The 18,761-nt window shown below is 56.0% G+C and overlaps 1 protein-coding gene across 4 annotated transcripts in view; it reads left to right on the top strand.

Annotated features, from left to right (window-relative positions):
- Fbln2 (fibulin 2) overlaps window positions 1-16,539 on the top strand; it is a 66,468-nt gene extending 49,929 nt beyond the window's left edge. The window contains exons 8-18 of one of the 4 annotated variants that reach the window (XM_023708327.1): window positions 375-476; window positions 2,033-2,173; window positions 4,945-5,079; window positions 6,178-6,315; window positions 7,628-7,771; window positions 7,852-7,983; window positions 8,307-8,432; window positions 9,417-9,533; window positions 9,827-9,955; window positions 14,728-14,851; window positions 15,805-16,539. In XM_023708327.1, coding sequence (XP_023564095.1) covers window positions 375-476; window positions 2,033-2,173; window positions 4,945-5,079; window positions 6,178-6,315; window positions 7,628-7,771; window positions 7,852-7,983; window positions 8,307-8,432; window positions 9,417-9,533; window positions 9,827-9,955; window positions 14,728-14,851; window positions 15,805-16,162 — 1,646 coding nt within the window. In that variant the 3' untranslated portion in view covers window positions 16,163-16,539. The remainder of the gene's footprint in view (window positions 1-374; window positions 477-2,032; window positions 2,174-4,944; window positions 5,080-6,177; window positions 6,316-7,627; window positions 7,772-7,851; window positions 7,984-8,306; window positions 8,433-9,416; window positions 9,534-9,826; window positions 9,956-14,727; window positions 14,852-15,804) is intronic. The other 3 variants (XM_023708328.1, XM_023708330.1, XM_023708331.1) reach the window with 3 other exon arrangements.
- The last annotated feature ends 2,222 nt before the right edge of the window (window positions 16,540-18,761 follow it).

Here is an 18,761-nt window from a genome sequence, read left to right as displayed (position 1 = left end):
ATCCATCCATCCATCCATCCATCCATCCATCCTTCCTTCCATCCATCCTCTGTCCATCCATCCATCCATCCATCCATCCATCCATCCATCCATCCATTTGTCCATCCATTTACTCTTCTATCCCTCCCTCCCCTTCTTCCCCTATGCCTCTCTGCTGTCTCTTCCTTCTTTTGTGTCACTAGAGCAATGGGTTGGACCTGAATGGTGGGGGATGTGTGGACCCAGGAGTCCATGTAGCTGCTGACCCAGGAAAGGGGTTATTGCATCCCAGTTTCTCTGCCTCTTTATTCTTCTGCTTCTGCCTCATGGGTTAGAGCCAGGGTGATGGGGACCCACGTGGCTGCACTCTCTGACCCCTGTGCCATCTCCTTCAGACAACGGACCCTGCAGGCAGGTGTGCAGTGTCATTGGGGGCTCAGCCAGGTGCTCCTGCTTCCCCGGCTATGCCATCATGGCGGATGGCGTGTCCTGTGAAGGTGAGTGCCAAGGGCTGCCCTGCTACCTGTGGTGGGATCTGTGAGTGATAGGTTTGTCTGCATGGCAGAGCTCCTGGCCCTCCAGGGTGGCTTCATGCTGCCCATGTCCTGGCCCTGGGCTCCTCCCAGCTCCTTGTTCTGCTCTTGTGGAAATGGTGCTGCTCAGACTCAACTGTGTACCTCATCACTGACCTTTACTTTGTCCCCTAGAGACCTGGTGGGAACAGATCCCTGCTCAGGGTCCAGTGGGATTGGGGCATGTGTTTCTAATAAGGTCCTGGGCCACACTTCCCTTGCCATATCCTTGTGTTGTGCCTGTCCAGGGTGGGAGTAGGTTCGTAATCATCCTCTCCATCTGTGTTCCTGTCCCAGGTAGAGAAAGGGAAGGATAGAAGTGACACCCACTTGTTCAGGGTGACACCCAGGAATGGCTTCCATCCTGTGATAGTCTGCCGTGGGAGGCTGGCGAGGGGTCCCTGCCCAGTCTTTGTTACCAGGATGATGGAGGTGGACCGGATCTTGGCGACAGTGAGCTGCCACTGCCATTCACAAAGAAACTCATGTCCTTTTTCCTGGGTGGCCTCACTGAGGTGGCATGGTATCCCCACAGTCCTCTGTAAGCCAAGCCCTCTCCGCTGCCCAGTGGTGGCAAGGGTGGAGTGACATCTCTGGGACAGCTTGCACAGTCTCCAGCCTCTACCACCTAGTGACAGACAGGAGGGGCCTGAGTGTGCAGATGGTCTGGGTGAAGAGACCTGGCCCTGGTGGGTTCCACTGTGGGTCAAAAACATGCTGTGATCCCAGCCAGGGCAGCAGACTTGCCCTGGTGCACAGCACAGGGACCATGGCAGAGTCGGTGTTCTGTTCCCTGAGCTCTGTCTCCTGCCAGCGTCCTGAGGACAGAAAAGGGCATCACTCTGGGGTCACTGGCCTTGTGACCTGGCTGGCATGGCATCTCTCCAGCCTATCTCCAGGGCCCTGGCAGGAGGAGCTGTGGGTGGAGGCAGAGGCTGCAGTGGACCATCTGAGAGCGGATAGCCTGCTCTGCAGCGGTGTCTGGCTCTTCTCTACGGTGTCTGAAGTAATCCAGGGACTTCTCAGCCACAGCCAGCTTAGGCATTTTTACAGCGTTTCCAACTTTGGGTTGCTCTTGCCTATCCTTTTCCTAATGGGCCTCAGCCCTGCAGCACAACAGAACACCTGCACTGTATACTCATGCCCTCTCCTGGCCCCTGAAGCCGTGGGTGTGCAGCCCTGTGCTATGGGTTCCTTGCTACCTGTGGCCAGGGGGTTGGTACACAGCATAGGAGGGAGGTGGCACCTGGTTCTGCAGTGCTGTGTGACCCTAGGCCTCCTGCCTACCCTTTCTGAGCCTCATCTCTTTCTGTTCGTAGTGGGGCTCAGCTTTGACATCTTTGGGTTCTTCGAACTCTGGCGTGACATGGGCACTTCCTGCCCCTTTTTGGGTCTCGGGTGGCCCTCTGTCATGCACTGCCCCAGGATAGGCCTCACTTCTCTAACAGCCCTTCTGTTTTTCCTTCCGTGGCTGCCACTAGACCAAGACGAGTGCCTGTTGGGCACTCACGATTGTAGCCGGCGCCAGTTCTGTGTGAACACCTTGGGATCCTTCTCCTGTGTCAACCACACAGTGCTCTGCGCTGAGGGCTATATCCTCAACGCGCACAGGAAGTGCGTGGGTAAGCGAGGGCCCCACCTGTGCCCACCCGCGTCACGCTCTGCGCTCTGCGACACGCCCAGCCTGCCATGAAGGCCACATGCTAAAGGTCCGTCCTTTGCATATGAGCCCTCACACAGCTGGCCCCATGCTCTGTGTCACCCCCTGTGTCCTGGTGTCATTTCCTGCTTGTCCTCTGGGAGGCTGCTTTTCCCAGAGACGTACCTGTGTGTCCGAAAGTGCTCAGGGGACATGTCCCCGGCTGGTCACTGGCAGGGTGGTGGGATGTGGTGCATGGGATCTGCAGACAGGTGGCTCTGTGACCTCAGAGTGGTGACTTGTTCTCTCCCAGCCAGAGTGTCCCCTCTGCAAAGAGGTGGCTCTTGGTGGCTGAGGGTACACAACAGCACACAGCCTGTCACAGCATGGTCCCCAGCTGCTCACAGGGTCCTTAGGTGCAGGGAGAACTTGTCTAGGGGTAGATGGACAGGGTCACAGCTGACACTCCTGGCTTTGTCCCCCAGCTTGATATTGTTTGCTGAGTGACCCAAAGCTCCTCTCTGAGCCTCCACAGGGACCAGAGGATGGACACAGGGCAGAGCTCTGACCCTGCACCACTTGTGCCTGGCCCTGGTCAGCACTGAGTCCCAACTTTCCCCTCCTATCCCTGTTCCCTGTGGGTTGGGTGTCCAGGGCTTCTCTGAGGGCAGTGAGGAGGCCCTGGTGCTCTCCTGGTTCTGGGCCACTTGATGCTATCACAGAGGGGATGTGAGTGCTTGTCCCCCACCATTCTCAGATAGTCACAAGGTCTCAGTGTGCAGGGCACAGGCACAGGGAGGCATCTTTCCACTCGTGGCACCTGCATGTCCGTTCTGGAGAGGTGGACTTTGCACCTGGCTCTGAGGTGGTCAGGAAGCACAAAGGCAGGGACCAGGTCCCATTGTCTCTGTGCTCAGTGCTGTGTCCAGCCTTGTGCATAGGCAGGGGCCCAAGGTGCTGGCTGGGCCTGGCAGACATGCTTTCCCCAGGCACCCAGCCTTGGACACAGCACACGCCTTCTGACCTGGCTGCCTGTGGGTGGCAGCTCTTGCCATCTGGAGTGGGACTGTGGTCTGGCTGGGAAGGTGGCCCTGCTGGGTGCTTCTGCACCCTTCCTACTGTGCCCCATAGGCAGGCTCCCTGGTGGTCTGGAGACGAACCTGAGAGGCGAAGGGGGTCCCTGACAGTTGGAATGGATGCTGTGGACGTTATGGTCAGCACAGCATCTGCACTTGTGCTCTTGTGTTTCCATCCTTGCTCATCTTGCACAAACCCACACACACCCTCACGTGCTCAAGTGACTGTGTTCGTACCTCTCTCCCTCTGCCCTCCTGTGCACAGCTGCAGACATCTCTGGGGCTCCCAGGCAATACCTGGCAGGTGACAGGGAAGTGGCTTTGAGACTGGATGACCGGAGTTCAAGTCCTGCCTCTATCACTTTCTACTTATAACTGTTGAACAAGCTGGGTACAGTGATGGGTACAGATGCATGCTTGTCATCTCAGCACTCTGGGAAGCTGAGGCAGGAGGGCTGCAAGTTTGAACTCTGCCTGGGCAACTCCAAAACTTAACTAAATCTAAAAAAACAAAAGGGATAGGGATGTAGCTCAGTGCACTCCAAGATTTGTTTAAAATGGTAAAAGAACCTAAATCGGTTCTTTTAACCTTTCGCTCTCCCTTTCTGCTCCATGTAAGTTACTTTGCCAGTGTTTTGTGGTGGTGATTGCTCTACAGATATGTCACACTGGGGACTCTCCAGAGGTAGTGAGCTCCCCATAGCTAGAGGTATGTAAGCCAGAGAGGAATAGTTGTGGTGTTACCTCTGCCAGGGACTGCCCTGTACTTTTACCATTTGCCTTTTTTGTGCTGTGTGCTTTGAGGACTGTGTTGGCCCCCCTGGGAAAGTGCTCCAGGTGGGCGGGGCTGCAGGATGTGGGAGGGAGCCACTCACCCAGCACAGGATGTGAACTAGCGGAGGTTGTGGAGCAGGCTGGGTGCCCTGATGTTCACTCCGGCTGCTGCCTGTGACTTCAGCCCAACAGAATAGCATGCCTTCATTCCGTCCTCAGTGGGTCTCAGTGTCCTCTGCCTTCTGTGTATCTCTAGAACCAGGTAGCTTCCCACACCTTACCATCCGTCTGGATTATTGTCTTTGTCTAGGAGTTCTCAGCCCCTGAGCTACATCTCCAGCCCTTTTATTTTTTATTCTGAAACATGAGCTCAATAAGTTGTCCAGACAGGACTCTAAACTTGTGATCCTCCTGCCTCAGCCTCCCTCAGTGCTGCGATTATGGGCATGTACCACCATGCCCAGCTACCTGCCGGAGGCCCCCACAGAGCTGTTCCCGAGAATGCTCCTGACAGGTGAACTCCACACCCCTGCTGAACCGGCTCTCCTGCGTCCTCCCCTGCGCTGGTCAGCACAGTACTCCTGACGGCCTCCCAATCCTGTGCTTGTGTATCTGCATATCTGGCCCGAGCTCGGGCGTGTGTGTGCGTCTTGTTCTCAGTGTGTGCATCCCTCTTGCCAAGAAGGGTGCTTGGCATTTCGCGGGTGCTTCCTAAATCTTTGTTGAATGAAGGGGTGCATGGATGGGGCACATCAGCTGTGCACTTGGCTCCCAACGGTGAGTACCTCGAGGGCAGGGCCCGCGCTCCCTCCCTCCTGATGGCCTGAGGCCCTCTGGTTGCTCCCGGATGTCCATCTTGGGAGCACCCTGCAGACCCTGACGGCCAGCCCCGCTCTCCTTGCAGACCTCAATGAGTGCGTGACAGACCTGCACACCTGCAGCCGGGGCGAACACTGCGTGAACACGCTGGGCTCCTTCCGCTGCTACAAGGCCCTCACCTGCGAGCCAGGCTTTGTTCTCAAGGATGGGGAGTGCCTAGGTGAGACGCACTGGCTGGAGCCCTGCCCCTGCCCTGCCCCCTAGGTACCCTGTGGCCCTTCCTGGCCCTGCCCCATGCCCCACCCAACCCCAAGCCTAGCCCCGCCCCATCCCACCCACATGTGCACCACCCCACCCTTCTTTTTTGCAAGCTCCCAGGATTTCAGTTTGTTGCTCATGGGAGGACCCCAGAGATGGTGTTGGGGTAGAAGTGGAGGAGTTGAGCTGAGTGCGGGGAGGCCAGGGTCCTACCTCCCACATTCCTGCTGTGTGCTGACCCGGGTTTGAGACCCCCAGGAAAATCACTTGCGTCTTTCACTGGGAAATTCTAGCCTTCTAAGGGAGAATTTTTATTCTACTGAACAAATACTGCCTGAGCTGCCCCTGTGTGCCTGAAAGGGTTTTGGACTAGGGGTACAGGCTGGGGTGCTGTGCCCTTCCACTGACCTCAAGGTAGGAGACATGGGGAACACAGTAGCAAGTGGGGAGTGTCAGAATAGCCCAGGACTGGGAGCTGTTTCAGGTGGGGGTGGAAGGAGGCCCCCGGCGGAGGGACCTGAAGTCATGGGTGGCTACTGAGACTGAAGTTCCAGCCTAGGGAGCAGCAGACCGTGAGCCAGGAGTGGAAGCAGAGTTCTCCGGGGTTGGAGCCTAGGTACTGCCTGGGCGACCTTCCCATAAGTGTCACCATTTACCCTTCCCTCAGGGACATAAACACTCATTCCTGCCTCTCTCTGTCCTCACAGAGGTAGGGCAGTGAGCTGTTACACGTGCATGTGCTGGGCCTGACTGCCTGAGCTCTGCACCCAGCCCAGTGCCTCAGTTTCCCCTGTGTAACCTGGGGCTCGTGTGGCATCTACATCCTAGGGCGATTGTGAGGGTGAACTAAGTTGGTGCATCTGGCAGTGCTCAGACCACAGGAAGGCTCAGTCCATCTGGTCTTTCATGGTAACTTTTGGGACCCTGGCCATGCCAGGACCTAGTCCTCCAAGCTTCCGGGAATGCAGACGACCTCTGGGACTATCAAAGTCACAGTTTCCTGAGGGCAGGGATATGAGGACTGGGGTCCACCTACCCGACCCCCAACCTCTGTTTGCAGATGTGGACGAGTGTGCGATGGGCTCACATACCTGCCAGCCTGGCTTCTCGTGCCAGAACACCAAGGGTTCCTTCTACTGCCAGGCCCGGCAGCGCTGCATGGAGGGCTTCCTGCAGGACCCTGAGGGCAACTGCGTGGGTGAGTCGGCTGTGTGGGTGCTGGGAACCCCAAGCCCAGGCAGACCTGCAGAACAGTAGGTATTTTCTTAGCCTGAAGAGTTGGACCTTGGCTCAGTTATTTTGCTCATGGCCTCAGTTTACCATCTCAGTTTACTGGACTGGAAGAATGCATAGCAAACATTTTTAACCTGGCCAGCAAGATTATGTCTGGTCGTGACTTGGTACAAGCACACATAGTCACGGTCAGCTAGCACACAAAGTTCAAAAAAAAAATAATAACTCACACACTCACTGAAATCCTATTTTTAAAGATTGCTATTGAGTACTGCAATGAGTCCATGCTGCACTGATGGCTCGAGGCCTACACTTAGACAGATGCTGGCCTCCTGGCCCCAAAGGCCCTGCGATACCACACTTCTTGTCCTTCATCAGCCAGGAGGCCTCCCTGGGGAGGTCGTAGCCACCTCTGCCACAGGGGTGGACAGTGCAGAGGGACAGTAGGGAGAGCAGGAGTGGACAGGACCAAGGGCGACTTGGGCACAGAGCCCTTATCTGCCCTTCCTTACAGTCACAGGCAGGAGGTGGGGTCAAAGGGGCTCTTGACTTGCTGTGGAGGCCTTCTCAAGGGTTCAGTGGTTCCATTGGCCAATTTCGGGAGCCCTCTCCAAGACACTGTCCCCAGTGTCCCCTTTCCCTCTGACCTCACCTGTGTGTCATACAGTGCAGGGGGACGCCTAGGACCTTCAGGGAAAGGTGGGGAGGGGCCTATCAAATTTGTTGTTCCTCAGTGATCTAATCACAGAGGACTTTTTTGTGCCAGGATTCAGTGTGAAGGAGCTACAGCAGCCCAACAAGGACATTGAGAGGAGCACCAATAACCAACCAAGTGTATAAAAGTCCCAGTAATTCATTTTGATACATAGTAAAACAAGTAGGGGCTAAAGGTATAAAGGAGAGTTCTACTCAGATTGCTCCCTGGGTCTCCCAGACAGGGTGACATTGGGGCAGAGTTGAGGAAGTGTGTACCAGGGAAGCTGGCAGCAAATGCAAAGGCCCTGGGGTGGGGTGGGGTGTCAGGGCAAGGGGGGAGGGGGAGGGGTGGCTGGCAGGGCCCCACTCACTGTGTAAGATGGGCAGCTTTAGGGGAGAGCAGCTGTAGTTACCCAGACTCAGCCTTCATTTTCCCTCTGCCTCCAGCGGGCCCATCAGATGTGAGGAGTTTAGCCAGCACAGCTTATGTTGGGGGCTGGAGGCACACCTTTGAGGTCATGGGACACAGGTTGGGGGTAGTGCTGCCCAGGGTGGCCTGGTCACCTGTGCCCCCTCTGCAGACATCAATGAGTGCACGTCACTACCCGAGCCCTGCCGTCCTGGCTTCAGCTGCGTCAACACAGTGGGCTCCTACAGGTGCCAGAGGAACCCGTTGGTGTGCAGGCATGGGTACCACGCCAGCGCGGATGGCGAGCAGTGCGTAGGTAAGGCGGGCACCTAACCCTGCCCAGAAAGGCCAAGGGCACAAGGCTAGTGAATGCTCAGGGTGGCACTTCCTCTGCAGATGTGAACGAGTGCGCTACAGGCGTGCACCGCTGCGGCGGTGAGGGGCAAATCTGCCACAACCTTCCTGGCTCCTACCGCTGTGACTGCAAGGCCGGTTTCCAGCGGGACGCCTTTGGCCGCTCCTGCATCGGTAGGTGGGCAGCCCTGTCCCCAGGCACCCCATACCCCTTGCTGGTACATCTGGCCTAGAGCCCTGCCCTCCTCCCGTCTTCCCTCAGTCTCCTCTCTGCAGCTGGGCAACAGGCTAGGGCTTCTCTGCTTCTCTGGGCTGCTGTGTCTGTGCCCATTTGCCTGGTTCCTGCAGTGCCTGGCTCCTCTGTCCTCATGCCCATGCCTTCCTCAGCTGGGGTGGGGAGGGGAGGACCTGGTTGGCATAGGGCACTGGCTGTCGGTCAGCTCTGCTCTCCGCACTCTGCCTACCTGGAGCCCATGGTCACCCCAACCCCTCCACAGACGTGAATGAATGCTGGACCTCGCCAGGCCGCCTGTGCCAGCACACGTGCGAGAACACGCTGGGCTCCTACCGCTGCTCCTGTGCCACCGGCTTCCGGCTGGCTGAGGATGGCAAGCACTGCGAAGGTACTGAGGCGTCCCCCCACCAGCCATGAGCTCTCCCTGACATCTGGCCCCGCCCACCCGGCTTTTAGCCCTCCCTATTCTCTGGCTCCGCCCACCTCATCTCTGGCCCTGCCCTTGCCTCTGGCCCTCCCATTGTGGCATCTGGCTCACCCACCCTGGTGCCTGGCCCCATTCATCCCAGCCTCGGACATCCCTGGTCTCTGGCTCTTCCCTTCCTATGTCTAGCTACATCCTGGCCTCTGGCCTCTCTAGGCCTCTCTGTTTGCAGACCTTGATAAACAGGCACTGCACGTGACTACAGTTGCAGGTGGGGGAACTGAAAGCCCAGAATGCAGAGGTAGATAAGGAATTAAGAGAACAGGGCCCCAAAGTGGGAGCCACCAAGGGTTCAGTCTCAGAGCCACCTCATGTTCTTGGCTTTCTAGAAGCTAGGAATCTTAGTATTTGTGTAAAACTGAGTGGTATTTATACATTACAGAGGGATTCAAACTTCAAGGAACCCAGTTGGAGCCCAGCTGTATCGGTCACTTTCCTGTTGCTGGGACAAAATACCAGATACCAGCAATTTAAAGGCAGAGTGGTTTATTTGGCTCAGTTTCTGTGGGTACAGTACATGGTTTGTTGGTTCCAAGGCAGACATGGCCTGGTGGAGGCAGCTGCTCAGCCCACCACAGGAAGCAGAGAGGGGACCAGGGGCCAGAATGCTCCCTTCCAGGGTTCTTCTCAGTGGCCCCCCTCCCCTGGCCCGGCCTCTAAACAGCACATTTGGCAGTGTATGTAGCTCTAGGCCATAACACCACCTGGGGCCAGCTCTGCCCCCGCCCTTGCTCGATCCCTGCCTTTTTCTGGGGGCATCAGCCCTCAAGGTTGGCTGAAACCTAAGTTCTCCTGAGACAAGGTTCTGTGTAAGCTGGGGGCCTGAGCCTCATGCCTGGACTGGGAGGATCCCTCAGTCCCCGTGACCACTGCCTGGTGTCTCTGCAGATGTGAACGAATGTGAGAACCAGCGCTGCAGCCAGGAGTGTGCCAACATCTACGGCTCCTACCAGTGCTACTGCCGCCAGGGCTACCAGCTGTCAGAAGACGGGCACACCTGCATAGGTAGGCCCCTCTTCTCCTCTGCCATGGGCAGGCTGATCATTGGTGTCAGAATGTAGAGGCCATGACTGGCACCTGATTGGCCTCTGCTGGAGGAAATGGGCAAAGGCGAGAGCACTGGAATGGGAGCCCTGATCTGCCATGTGGCCTGAGGGGACTTGCTTCTATTTCTAAAGGCCTCATACCCTCATTTGTAAAGTGGGCCTCTGGCTCTGTGGCTGTGGCGGGGACAGGCTGTCTGTGGTAGGTCATGTGGATGCATGAGGCCCACAGAGGTAGTGACCTTCTCTCTGCAGACATTGATGAATGTGCGCAGGCCGCTGGCATGCTCTGTGCCTTCCGATGCCTCAATGTACCCGGAAGCTACCAGTGTGCATGCCCGGAGCAGGGCTATACCATGATGGCCAATGGCAGGTCCTGCAAGGGTAAGCAGTGGTGGGTACTGGGTGGGCATGGGGACCTCACACAGCTTGCTGGGCACTTGCCACACTGCGCTGGTTCATGAACACAGAATGCTCTGTGCTTGCAGTGTCTGGGGACAGGAAGTGGCTGCTCAGCCCTGTGTAGACTTCCAGGTGGACTACCTTCCTGGGAGTAAGGCAAGATGCCTTGAGGGGTGATAACAAGGCAGGGGACTGTCCAGGGTGGATGCGGGGCCTCAGTCACTGTCCCTGAGTCTCTGCAGTGCTATTCAGAGGTGGGGGCTGGCAGTGGGCCTCCCTGGGAGGAGTGCAGAGGGTCCCAGGGAAGACTGCATGAGGGAGGGCCCCCTACCCCTGGTGACACATGAGTTAGGGCAGGGCAGTCACCTGTCTGATTTCCAACAGAGGGAACTGGATGGCACTGGTCCTGTGACTTTGAAGACAGTCTTGTCTACATCCCTAGCCATGGGCCACCAAGCTCAGGTGGACCTTGCCAGGCATGGGCCAGGTGGAGGGGCAGGATGCAGGATAGGAACCAGCTTCACCTTGGAGGGCTGACCGCTGGGCCTTCTGGTGCTTGAGGCACTTGCCGCTCCCTTGGCTTTGGGGCTGTGTCTCCCTAGACAGTGGCACTGAGAGGCTGGAGGACCCTGGGCTGGAGCAGGGGACAGGCAGCACCAGAAGGATCTGGAGTGAGACCTAGTGCTGCAGGCTGTCCTTAACCAAGCATCCTGGGATCAAGTTGGGGGTTGTCAAATAGCTTGCACAATGGGACACGGGAGCATGTGGAATGGCGCCTGCCACTGGGCCGTGGTTGTGTAAGTGTCCTCAAAATATATACTTGGTTCTAGTGCAGTAGGGCTACTGGAGGCAGATGTGGGACAAGGCAGGGATAAACTTGTCCTAAGTCCTAAGCCTGACATGTGCTCGCATGTACAGCTGCTCACAGCTTCCGCCTCGCAGAAAACCCCTGGGCTCCCTGGCCGTGAAGCCTCTGCTGTGTGTTCTGTGAGCTCAGGGAAGGCTCAGCAGGTCAGAACACAGCACTTGCATCCTTAGAATGTGATGCCTTGTCACAGCAGCAGCCTTCTGTGCCACAGCAGAATGCAGTGTGACCATTTCCAGGAGAACTGCAGGCTGGAAACTGTCCCCAGCCCATCCCCTGCTGTCCCACACAAAGCACTTGGGGTTGAGAACCCAGGGTTTCCCTGTGTCTTGGTGCTGTTCATGGAGGGATAGGAGATTTCTTAGGGCTCAGTAACCCTGCTCCTAGCTGGCCGTGGGTGCCCCAATGTCAGCCCCTGGACAGTCTGCATCCTGAGTCACTCCAGGGATCTGGGCTAGCCACTGACCTGTGAAGCTAAGCAGCTGTCCCTTATGTGCACTGGTCCTATGTAAACCCAGACCAAACCTTGAGGTGTCAGCTTATGGGAAGGTGGCCAGGAGGCTGGCCACAGGGTAGCCATGTGCTGAGACCTCATGAGCACCCCCTCTTATGGAGTCATGACCAGGACACAAGGACAGGAGGGCACTTTCTTGGCCTCACCTATGTCCTCTAGAATCTGTACCCCAAGAGGGCAGAGCATGGTTTACCCCACCTAGAGCCCCAGCCAGCTCAGGACACTGGGCCAAGGTGCTGGATGGAGAGGAGCTGCTGCTAAATGTCACCACACACACACACACACACACACACACACACACCCTCCAAGAGTGCTGCGTTATAGGTGCGTGCTACCATGCCCAGCTATTGTACGATTATATGATTCCATCGAGTGGCCCAGATGGGCAGACTGCACAGATGAATGCCACCTAGTGAAGGGCGTGGTGCTGTGCTGCCTCGGCCTCCTGCACTCTCCACATGCAGTCCAGTGGGAACCCGAGGGGAGCAGATGGAGCATGTCCCATGCGGTTTGGCAGGTGAAATACAGCAATGACAGTGACAGAGCCTCAACTCACAGGTGTGTGCCTGCAAGGACAGGTGTTTCTTGTGATTTAAGCAGCCATGCAAGTGTACTTAATGTTCACACTTGAGGTTGTTTTGTTGTTGGGTAAAATATCAGAAGCTTTGTCACTCATAAGCGTTAACTCTTCTACATTTGCTATGTGGCCCCAGACTATTCCTCCTTACTCGGCGTGGGCCAGGGCAGCCACAAGATTAGACGTCCAGGTGCTAAGCCACACGGTGGAACAGCTACCACCAGTGCAGCAGCTACCAACGGTGCATTTGTGTGGTGTGAGGCACAGACATTCTCTAGGGAGGAGTTCGGGTGGATGGGAGGGAGGGTGAGTGGAGGCTGCTCGCTCGGACACTGCCACTTTCTGTAAGGGACTTGCGTGCCTGCGTGTGTCTGGATCTGCCAGGGGCCCCAGAGCCAAGCCCTGGCAGATACCTAGAACAGCACTGTGAATGTGTATTAGTGGAGATTTTGCCGAAAGTCGCAGAGCATTTTCTCAGGTCCTGAGAGAGCCTTTCCTGTGGGAGCTGCGCTCTGTGGTGTCCCTCTGTCCCTGTGTTCTTTGGCTCCCTGCAGTGATATCCTGGTATAGAGCACATCCTGCCCTCACCCACCTGGCCTGGGCTCTCCAGGGGGTTTGCAGGACTAAGAGCTCCTCGTCACAGGAGCCTGGGAACCCACATAAACAGGCTCCAGTGGCAGGAAAGTCTCACAATGGCCACCTGTGGTGCTCACAGCCCTTTACAAGGAGCTGGCTTCCCGCAGGTCTGCCCACCCATAGCCAGGCCACAGTCACGGGAGTGGGTGACCCAGAACACAGGCTGAGGAGCTGGAGGGAACCCTGTCATCTTGAGTCACTGACAAATCAGCAGGAAGTGACCTCATCCAGCCTGGGCACTCCCCTCCCCCCCCAGGCATGGGGAAGGTGACTTTTTACTGAGGAACAGACTGGGGCCTGGGGAGGGAGCAGCCCTGAAGGAGGACCTGGGGCCACAGCCCACTCTGGGCTAGGCAAGAGGAAGTGGGGTGAGGCCAGGCCTTGTCCTTAGGCAGCCACTTGGCCTTGGGCACGTCCATGGCATCCTGAGGGTGGCAGGTGATGGCAGGTGATGGCGGGTGGTACCCCTGCATGGTTGGTGGGGTCTTCATCCTGAGATTGCTTTTAGGAGTCAGCCTGGCATTCAACAGATGCCACCTTTTGGCATCATAACATACCTTGGCTCTAGCCTGGCTGCTCTGCTGACCACTGTGTGACCTGGGACAAGACTGTTCCCCTCCCAAGTGTCAGAAGACCAGTGACCCTTGGAGCACAGGGCTAGCTTGAGGATTGAGAGAGGAGAAATCCCTGATAGGCCAACCAGAAAGCACACTGCAGCCTAGGTAGTGACTGGGAAGAGCAGCAGAGCAGGCCCTGGGGCTTCCTGAGCTCTTACTGTAAGCTGAGCAGCTGGTCCCCACAGGGGGTGACAGAGGAACCCATAATCTCACCTTATAAACACGCTAACTTCTCTGAGCATTGCCTGGACACCTTCTGGGCATGTGCACATCTGCACTGCTGTGCACCGCATGGGTGTCCTTGAGCCTGTGTGCACTCCACCCCCACGCTTTCTGGACTTGACACAAGAATGTCTGGGTCTGCGGGCCCCCAGTAAGTGAGACATCTGTGTTCTGTGTGGCTTACAGGGAGCATTGCTGACCGTGTACAAAGCCACAGTGTGTTTCAGAGGGGGGCAAGTAATCAGGAATAATTATAACACAGGGCAGGATGGTGGGAGTGGGGGAGGAGGACAAGGTAAGGGAGGCAGGAAGGCATCCTGGAGGAGGTAATCACATAGCTGAGGCCTGAAAGATAAGAAAGAGCCATTGTGGAAGCCAGGAGTGGGGCCCCGACCTGTGATCCCAGCTACTTGGGGGGCTGAGTAAGGAGGACTGCAAATTTAAGGCTAGATTTGGCAACTTAGGGATACTATTTCAAAGTAAAAAGGAAAAACTTAAGTGCTGGAGTTGCAGCACAGAGGTAGAGCACTTTGCATCCCAGCTCCATAAAAATGGAGCCAGTTGGGGAACGTGGGTAGAAAGTGGCCCAGCAGAAGTGGCAGTGAGTGTGCAGGCCCAGGGTAGGTCAGGTCAGGTACTGGGGCAGAGGACCAAGGTGTCCGGCAGTGCTGTAGCCCACGTGGAATGTTGGCCGGAGCGTTGTGTTCCCAGGAGGCATTTGGGTTTCGTGCTGGGAGCCAGGAGAGGCCATCAGAAGTGAAGACATAGGTGATGTGAGTAGACAGCGCAACTACTGGCTGGTGCAGTGCCTGTGTGCGTCTCAGTTACTTTTCTTTTGTTGCTGAGACAAAATATCCAGGACCATGAGTGAAGCGATGAAAGGTTTATTTGGCTCACAGTTTGTAGTGGTTTCAGAACTTGGTCAGTTTGTTCCAAAGCAGAGTGGCATGATGGAGGGGCATCACAGAGGAGAAATAGTTCATGGTGCGCAGAAGACAGCAAAAGCAGGCAACTGAAGCAGCAAGCTGCAAGTGACTAGCAGCTTCTCTTTGTACAGCTCATGTCCTATCTAGGCTAGGGCTCAGGGTGGGTGCAGCAGTCGCATATCCTAGTCCTGGCATCACACCCTTGATCTTAGCAGCACATACTCGAGATCCAGCCACCTCTGAAAAGCCCTGTCTATCAGTGCATGAGGCTTTGGAGGACATTTAGACACAAGCTGTACAAGATAGTACCGAGTGGCGAGGGACCTGTGTTCTCAAATCCAGGATGAGCTCTAGCTGGCCACAGGGTTCCCCTCATCTCCTTTCTTCTGCTTCCCAGACCTGGACGAGTGTGCTTTGGGCACACACAACTGCTCAGAGGCGGAGACCTGCCACAACCTCAAGGGCAGCTTCCGCTGCCTACGTTTCGAGTGCCCTCCCAACTATGTCCGGGTGTCTGAAATGTGAGTGTCCCCAACCCCAGGGGGGATCCTGGCACCCCCACCCCACACTGCACCCTTGCTGCCCAGACCAAGTGACAGGGGTCTGCCTTGACCACTTCCTGCTTGTGCATCTGTGCACACAAGAAGATAGTGTATTAGTCACTTACTGCTGTGTAACAAATTCTCCCAACCTTTAGCACCTTCATGTAGGGAGCTATGTTAGCTCATCCTGTTTCTGAGGGTGGGGACCCTGACAACGGTGTGACTGGCTCTCTCCTAGGGCCACATTATCCGCAGGAGCCACTGGGGTCTGACACTGCCCACTTTCATGGCTCTGGGCCTTTGCATGGGCATGCTTCTGACCCGACATCCCCCCCCCCTCCCCCGTGTAGACTGGCCACAGAGCGAGTGACAGTTCTTTAACCTAAGCTAATCTTGGAGGTGACTGAACTGGCTTCTGCCACCAGCCACACAGCTAAGCCCAGTTAAAGATATCTCCTGAGGGGACCAGGCAAGGCAAGGGTGAGGTGGACAGGAGGTGGTGGGACATGGGCGGGAGGCTGGCAGGAGAGGAAGAAGGAAAAAGGGGTCAAAAGGATGGAAGGCATGAAGATGAGTAGGTGCGGTGCCTTATGCTGGTGCTTAGGAACACTGTCACAGGAAGGAGATGCTAGGCAGGGCTGTGTCCCTTTGGTGTGGGAGAGGGAGCCACGAGGTCAGGGTAGGGCCTTAAGAGCCCCGCCCACTGACCAGGCCCCATCCCCCAAGCCCTGTCCACCAACCAGGCCCCAGCATGTGAGTTCACCCGCTGACCAGGCCCCACCAGGCTCCACCCTGCAGGCGCCGTCCACCAACCAGGCCCCTGCCTGTGAGCCAGTCCCTTCAGCAGGCCCCGCCCCATGAGTCCGGTCCACCAAACAGATCCTGCCCGTGATCCTGCCCCCTGAGCAGGCCCTGCCCACCTTGTTCCACAGGAAGTGTGAGCGCACCACATGCCACGACCTAGTGGAGTGCCAGAACTCTCCCGCGCGCATCACCTATTACCAGATCGACTTCCAGACCGGCATGCTGGTGCCCGCACACATCTTTCGCATTGGCCCCTCGCCAGCTTTTGCGGGCGACACCATCTCGCTGACCATTACCAGGGGCAACGAAGAAGGCTACTTCCGCACTAGCCGGCTCAACGCCTACACGGGCTTGGTCTTGCTGCAGCGGCCGGTGCTGGAGCCCCGGGACTTCGCCCTGGATGTGGAGATGAAGCTGTGGCGCCAGGGCTCCGTCACCACCTTCCTAGCCAAGATGCACATCTTCTTCACCGCCTTTGCGCCCTAGGCCCGGGGCTTTCACGCCCTTGAGCGCTCCACGTGCCTACGCGCGGTCTTGAACTCTGTAAATTAAATTAGCCCTTGGTGTCTGGGTTTCTCCTGCACCCCAATGGCAGGAGCTTATTAGCAGGAGGTCCATCTCCTGTGGGTACCCGTGGAAGTTTGAGTCACCGTGGTGCCCTGCAGGTGGTGACGGAGGTCAGGATGATGATTGCAGATCAGAACACAGCGACCATGTTGGGGCTTCTGGACTCGACTGGATGACCCGGCCCCACAGTTGACCTTCTGTGACATGATCCACTGTGATTAGTTCTCTACTTTTTAAAAAATCATTTTAAAGGGTTTTTTATTGTTTAATTATAAAAATAGCACATGTTCACTGTAAAAACAACAAATAGTACAAAAGTAAAAAAAGAAAAAAAATCAACCATCTCTTCATCCCTTTCCTTTTTGACAAGGGTTGACATTTGATAGTGCTGTCTGATTCTCATGGGATTTGCAGCTTGACAGGAGGGTCCTTTGCGACCCCCAAATCCAGTCACTTTCTGAAAGCCCTGTTTATGGACACGTGAACCTTGGGGCCACTTTGGCCCTAAGCCATACCTCAGGCCTTAATATTCTGCTCCAGTAATTGGTCCTGAAGCCTGGCCTGCTTAGAGGTAGGAATTACCCTGTAATCTGACACTTTGTGATCTTAATTTTATTGTTCCTGCAACCCCCTTGTCCCATTTCTCATCCTTCCCTAAATTCACACCTCGGGCACTGATTTGTCACTCTGGATGGCATCCAGGCTCCAGGCTCATCACCAGCTGAACCATCCTTGACATCTGGCTGGGGTGTGCAGGTGGTTTTCCCCCTGCTGTACTCCATGGTGCGTGTACTTTTGGCTGCTTTGATGATGTTTGGTGATAGACGTCCTGAACTTGCAATCCTCTTGCCTCAGCCTCCCAGAGTGCTGGGATTACAGGTATGCACCACCATATTTTCCGTGTGAAGAATGGCACCCCGTGGTTTTTAAACTTAAGTTTTTTGGTGTGTGGATCCAGGCTGCCGCTGCTACTGTCCCCTCCCAGGGACCCCCTCATTTTGTCCCAGAAATGTGCCCAGGCTGCCCTGGGTCCTGCTTCAGGGAATGCAGACCTGTTGGAGGACTTCTCTGGTCGTACCACGAAGAGGGCACAGCTGTTCCTGGGGATCAGTGCCTCTATTCTGACCATGTTGCAGCAGGCGTTCTCCAGAAAGGTGGCACCTTCGGGTTGGTGACCTCACTTCCCACCAAGGCTCTTGGTGCAGCGACTTGTGTCCTCAGCTACCCCACCAACCACAGCCCTGTTCTGTGGGCTCAACCCTCGGGCGTCCCTTGCTTGGTTAACAAATATTTGGAGCAGTTCTGAGTGATCCTGTAAACAGCCAGAAACTTCCCATTAACATTTGTGTTCTGAACCTTTTTAAATATTTCAAGCTTTCTCCTTCTTGTGGTTTCCTGAGTAAAGTTCTTGTGAAAGTTTTGGATTCAGCGGGCACTGTGAGCCCTGAAGACCTGGTGGTGTTTGCCAGGTGGCTTCGGGCCACCGTGCAACACTCTGCACACAGGCAGAGCTGTCCTAAGATTGATGGGGTGCTCTGGTAGGAGGCAGTGAGCTCAGCGGCTGGGAGGTGCGCAAGCTGCTCCGGATTTCCTGAGTTTGGGACAGCACCCATGAAATTCTATCTTGTCCGGTGTTTTAGGATTTTGTAAGACCCGTGTCTTCTGTGCAGGCCCTTGAGAAGAAATCTTACCTCCTCTTCCTTGTTCCCGCCAAGAACCAAGGTCTGGCTCATCTGCGCGGCAATGGCGCCCCCTTGTGTCTGTATCCCAGGCCGGCGACTCTGCCGGTCACTGTAGGGGTAGTGATATAGGCAGGTAGACATGGTGAGTTCTTTCAGGGTCGGGCACCGTGGCCCCCCCTGCCACAGAGCGCCAGGAACAAAGCTGGCCGTGCAGAGACAGAAGGGGCGGGAGGGTGGAGAGACGGCTTGTTCGGGCCGCCCCACAGCCAAACAGCCACCTGGAGTCGCTGATCTCAGAACAGCCATAGATCCCTTACTCCAGACCTCGCGCCACGGTTTTGGTGCTTTGCAGTCAACTCCTGTCCACGAACATTAAACGGGAATCTCAGAATGAAGTAGCTCCTAGGTTCCAACGGGGAAGGCTGCCGTGGAGCGGGATGAGATTTTTGCACTGTCCCGCCGTGCCTGCTCTAGTGACCCACGACGTCGCCCGCACATCCATGCTGCCACGCACTGTGTGGCCAACGGGGTAATGGACTGTCTGAGTTGTGACAGTCCCATCGTGACAGTATTTCAGTTCAAGTACTCCTACGGTACTTCAGCAATGCTGGCGATGCGGATGCGGCAGAGAGAAACCCGAAAACGCCTCCTATAGGTGAAAAGGTGAAAGTACAATAAGAAAGATCCCACATGCCTCCTTAGTACAGTACAGTACAGTTGTGATTGTTCCTATATTACAGTTGTTGTTGATCCCTTCATGGGTCCAATTTACAAATTAAATATGTTTTTTGAGATAGGGTCTGGCTATGTGGTCCAGGCTGGCCTCGAGGTTGCAG

The sequence above is a fragment of the Octodon degus genome, unplaced genomic scaffold (genome assembly GCF_000260255.1).
Source record: "Octodon degus isolate 3935 unplaced genomic scaffold, OctDeg1.0 scaffold00350, whole genome shotgun sequence".
NCBI lineage: Eukaryota > Metazoa > Chordata > Mammalia > Rodentia > Octodontidae > Octodon > Octodon degus.
This window is presented reverse-complemented; position numbering and strand designations above follow the sequence as displayed.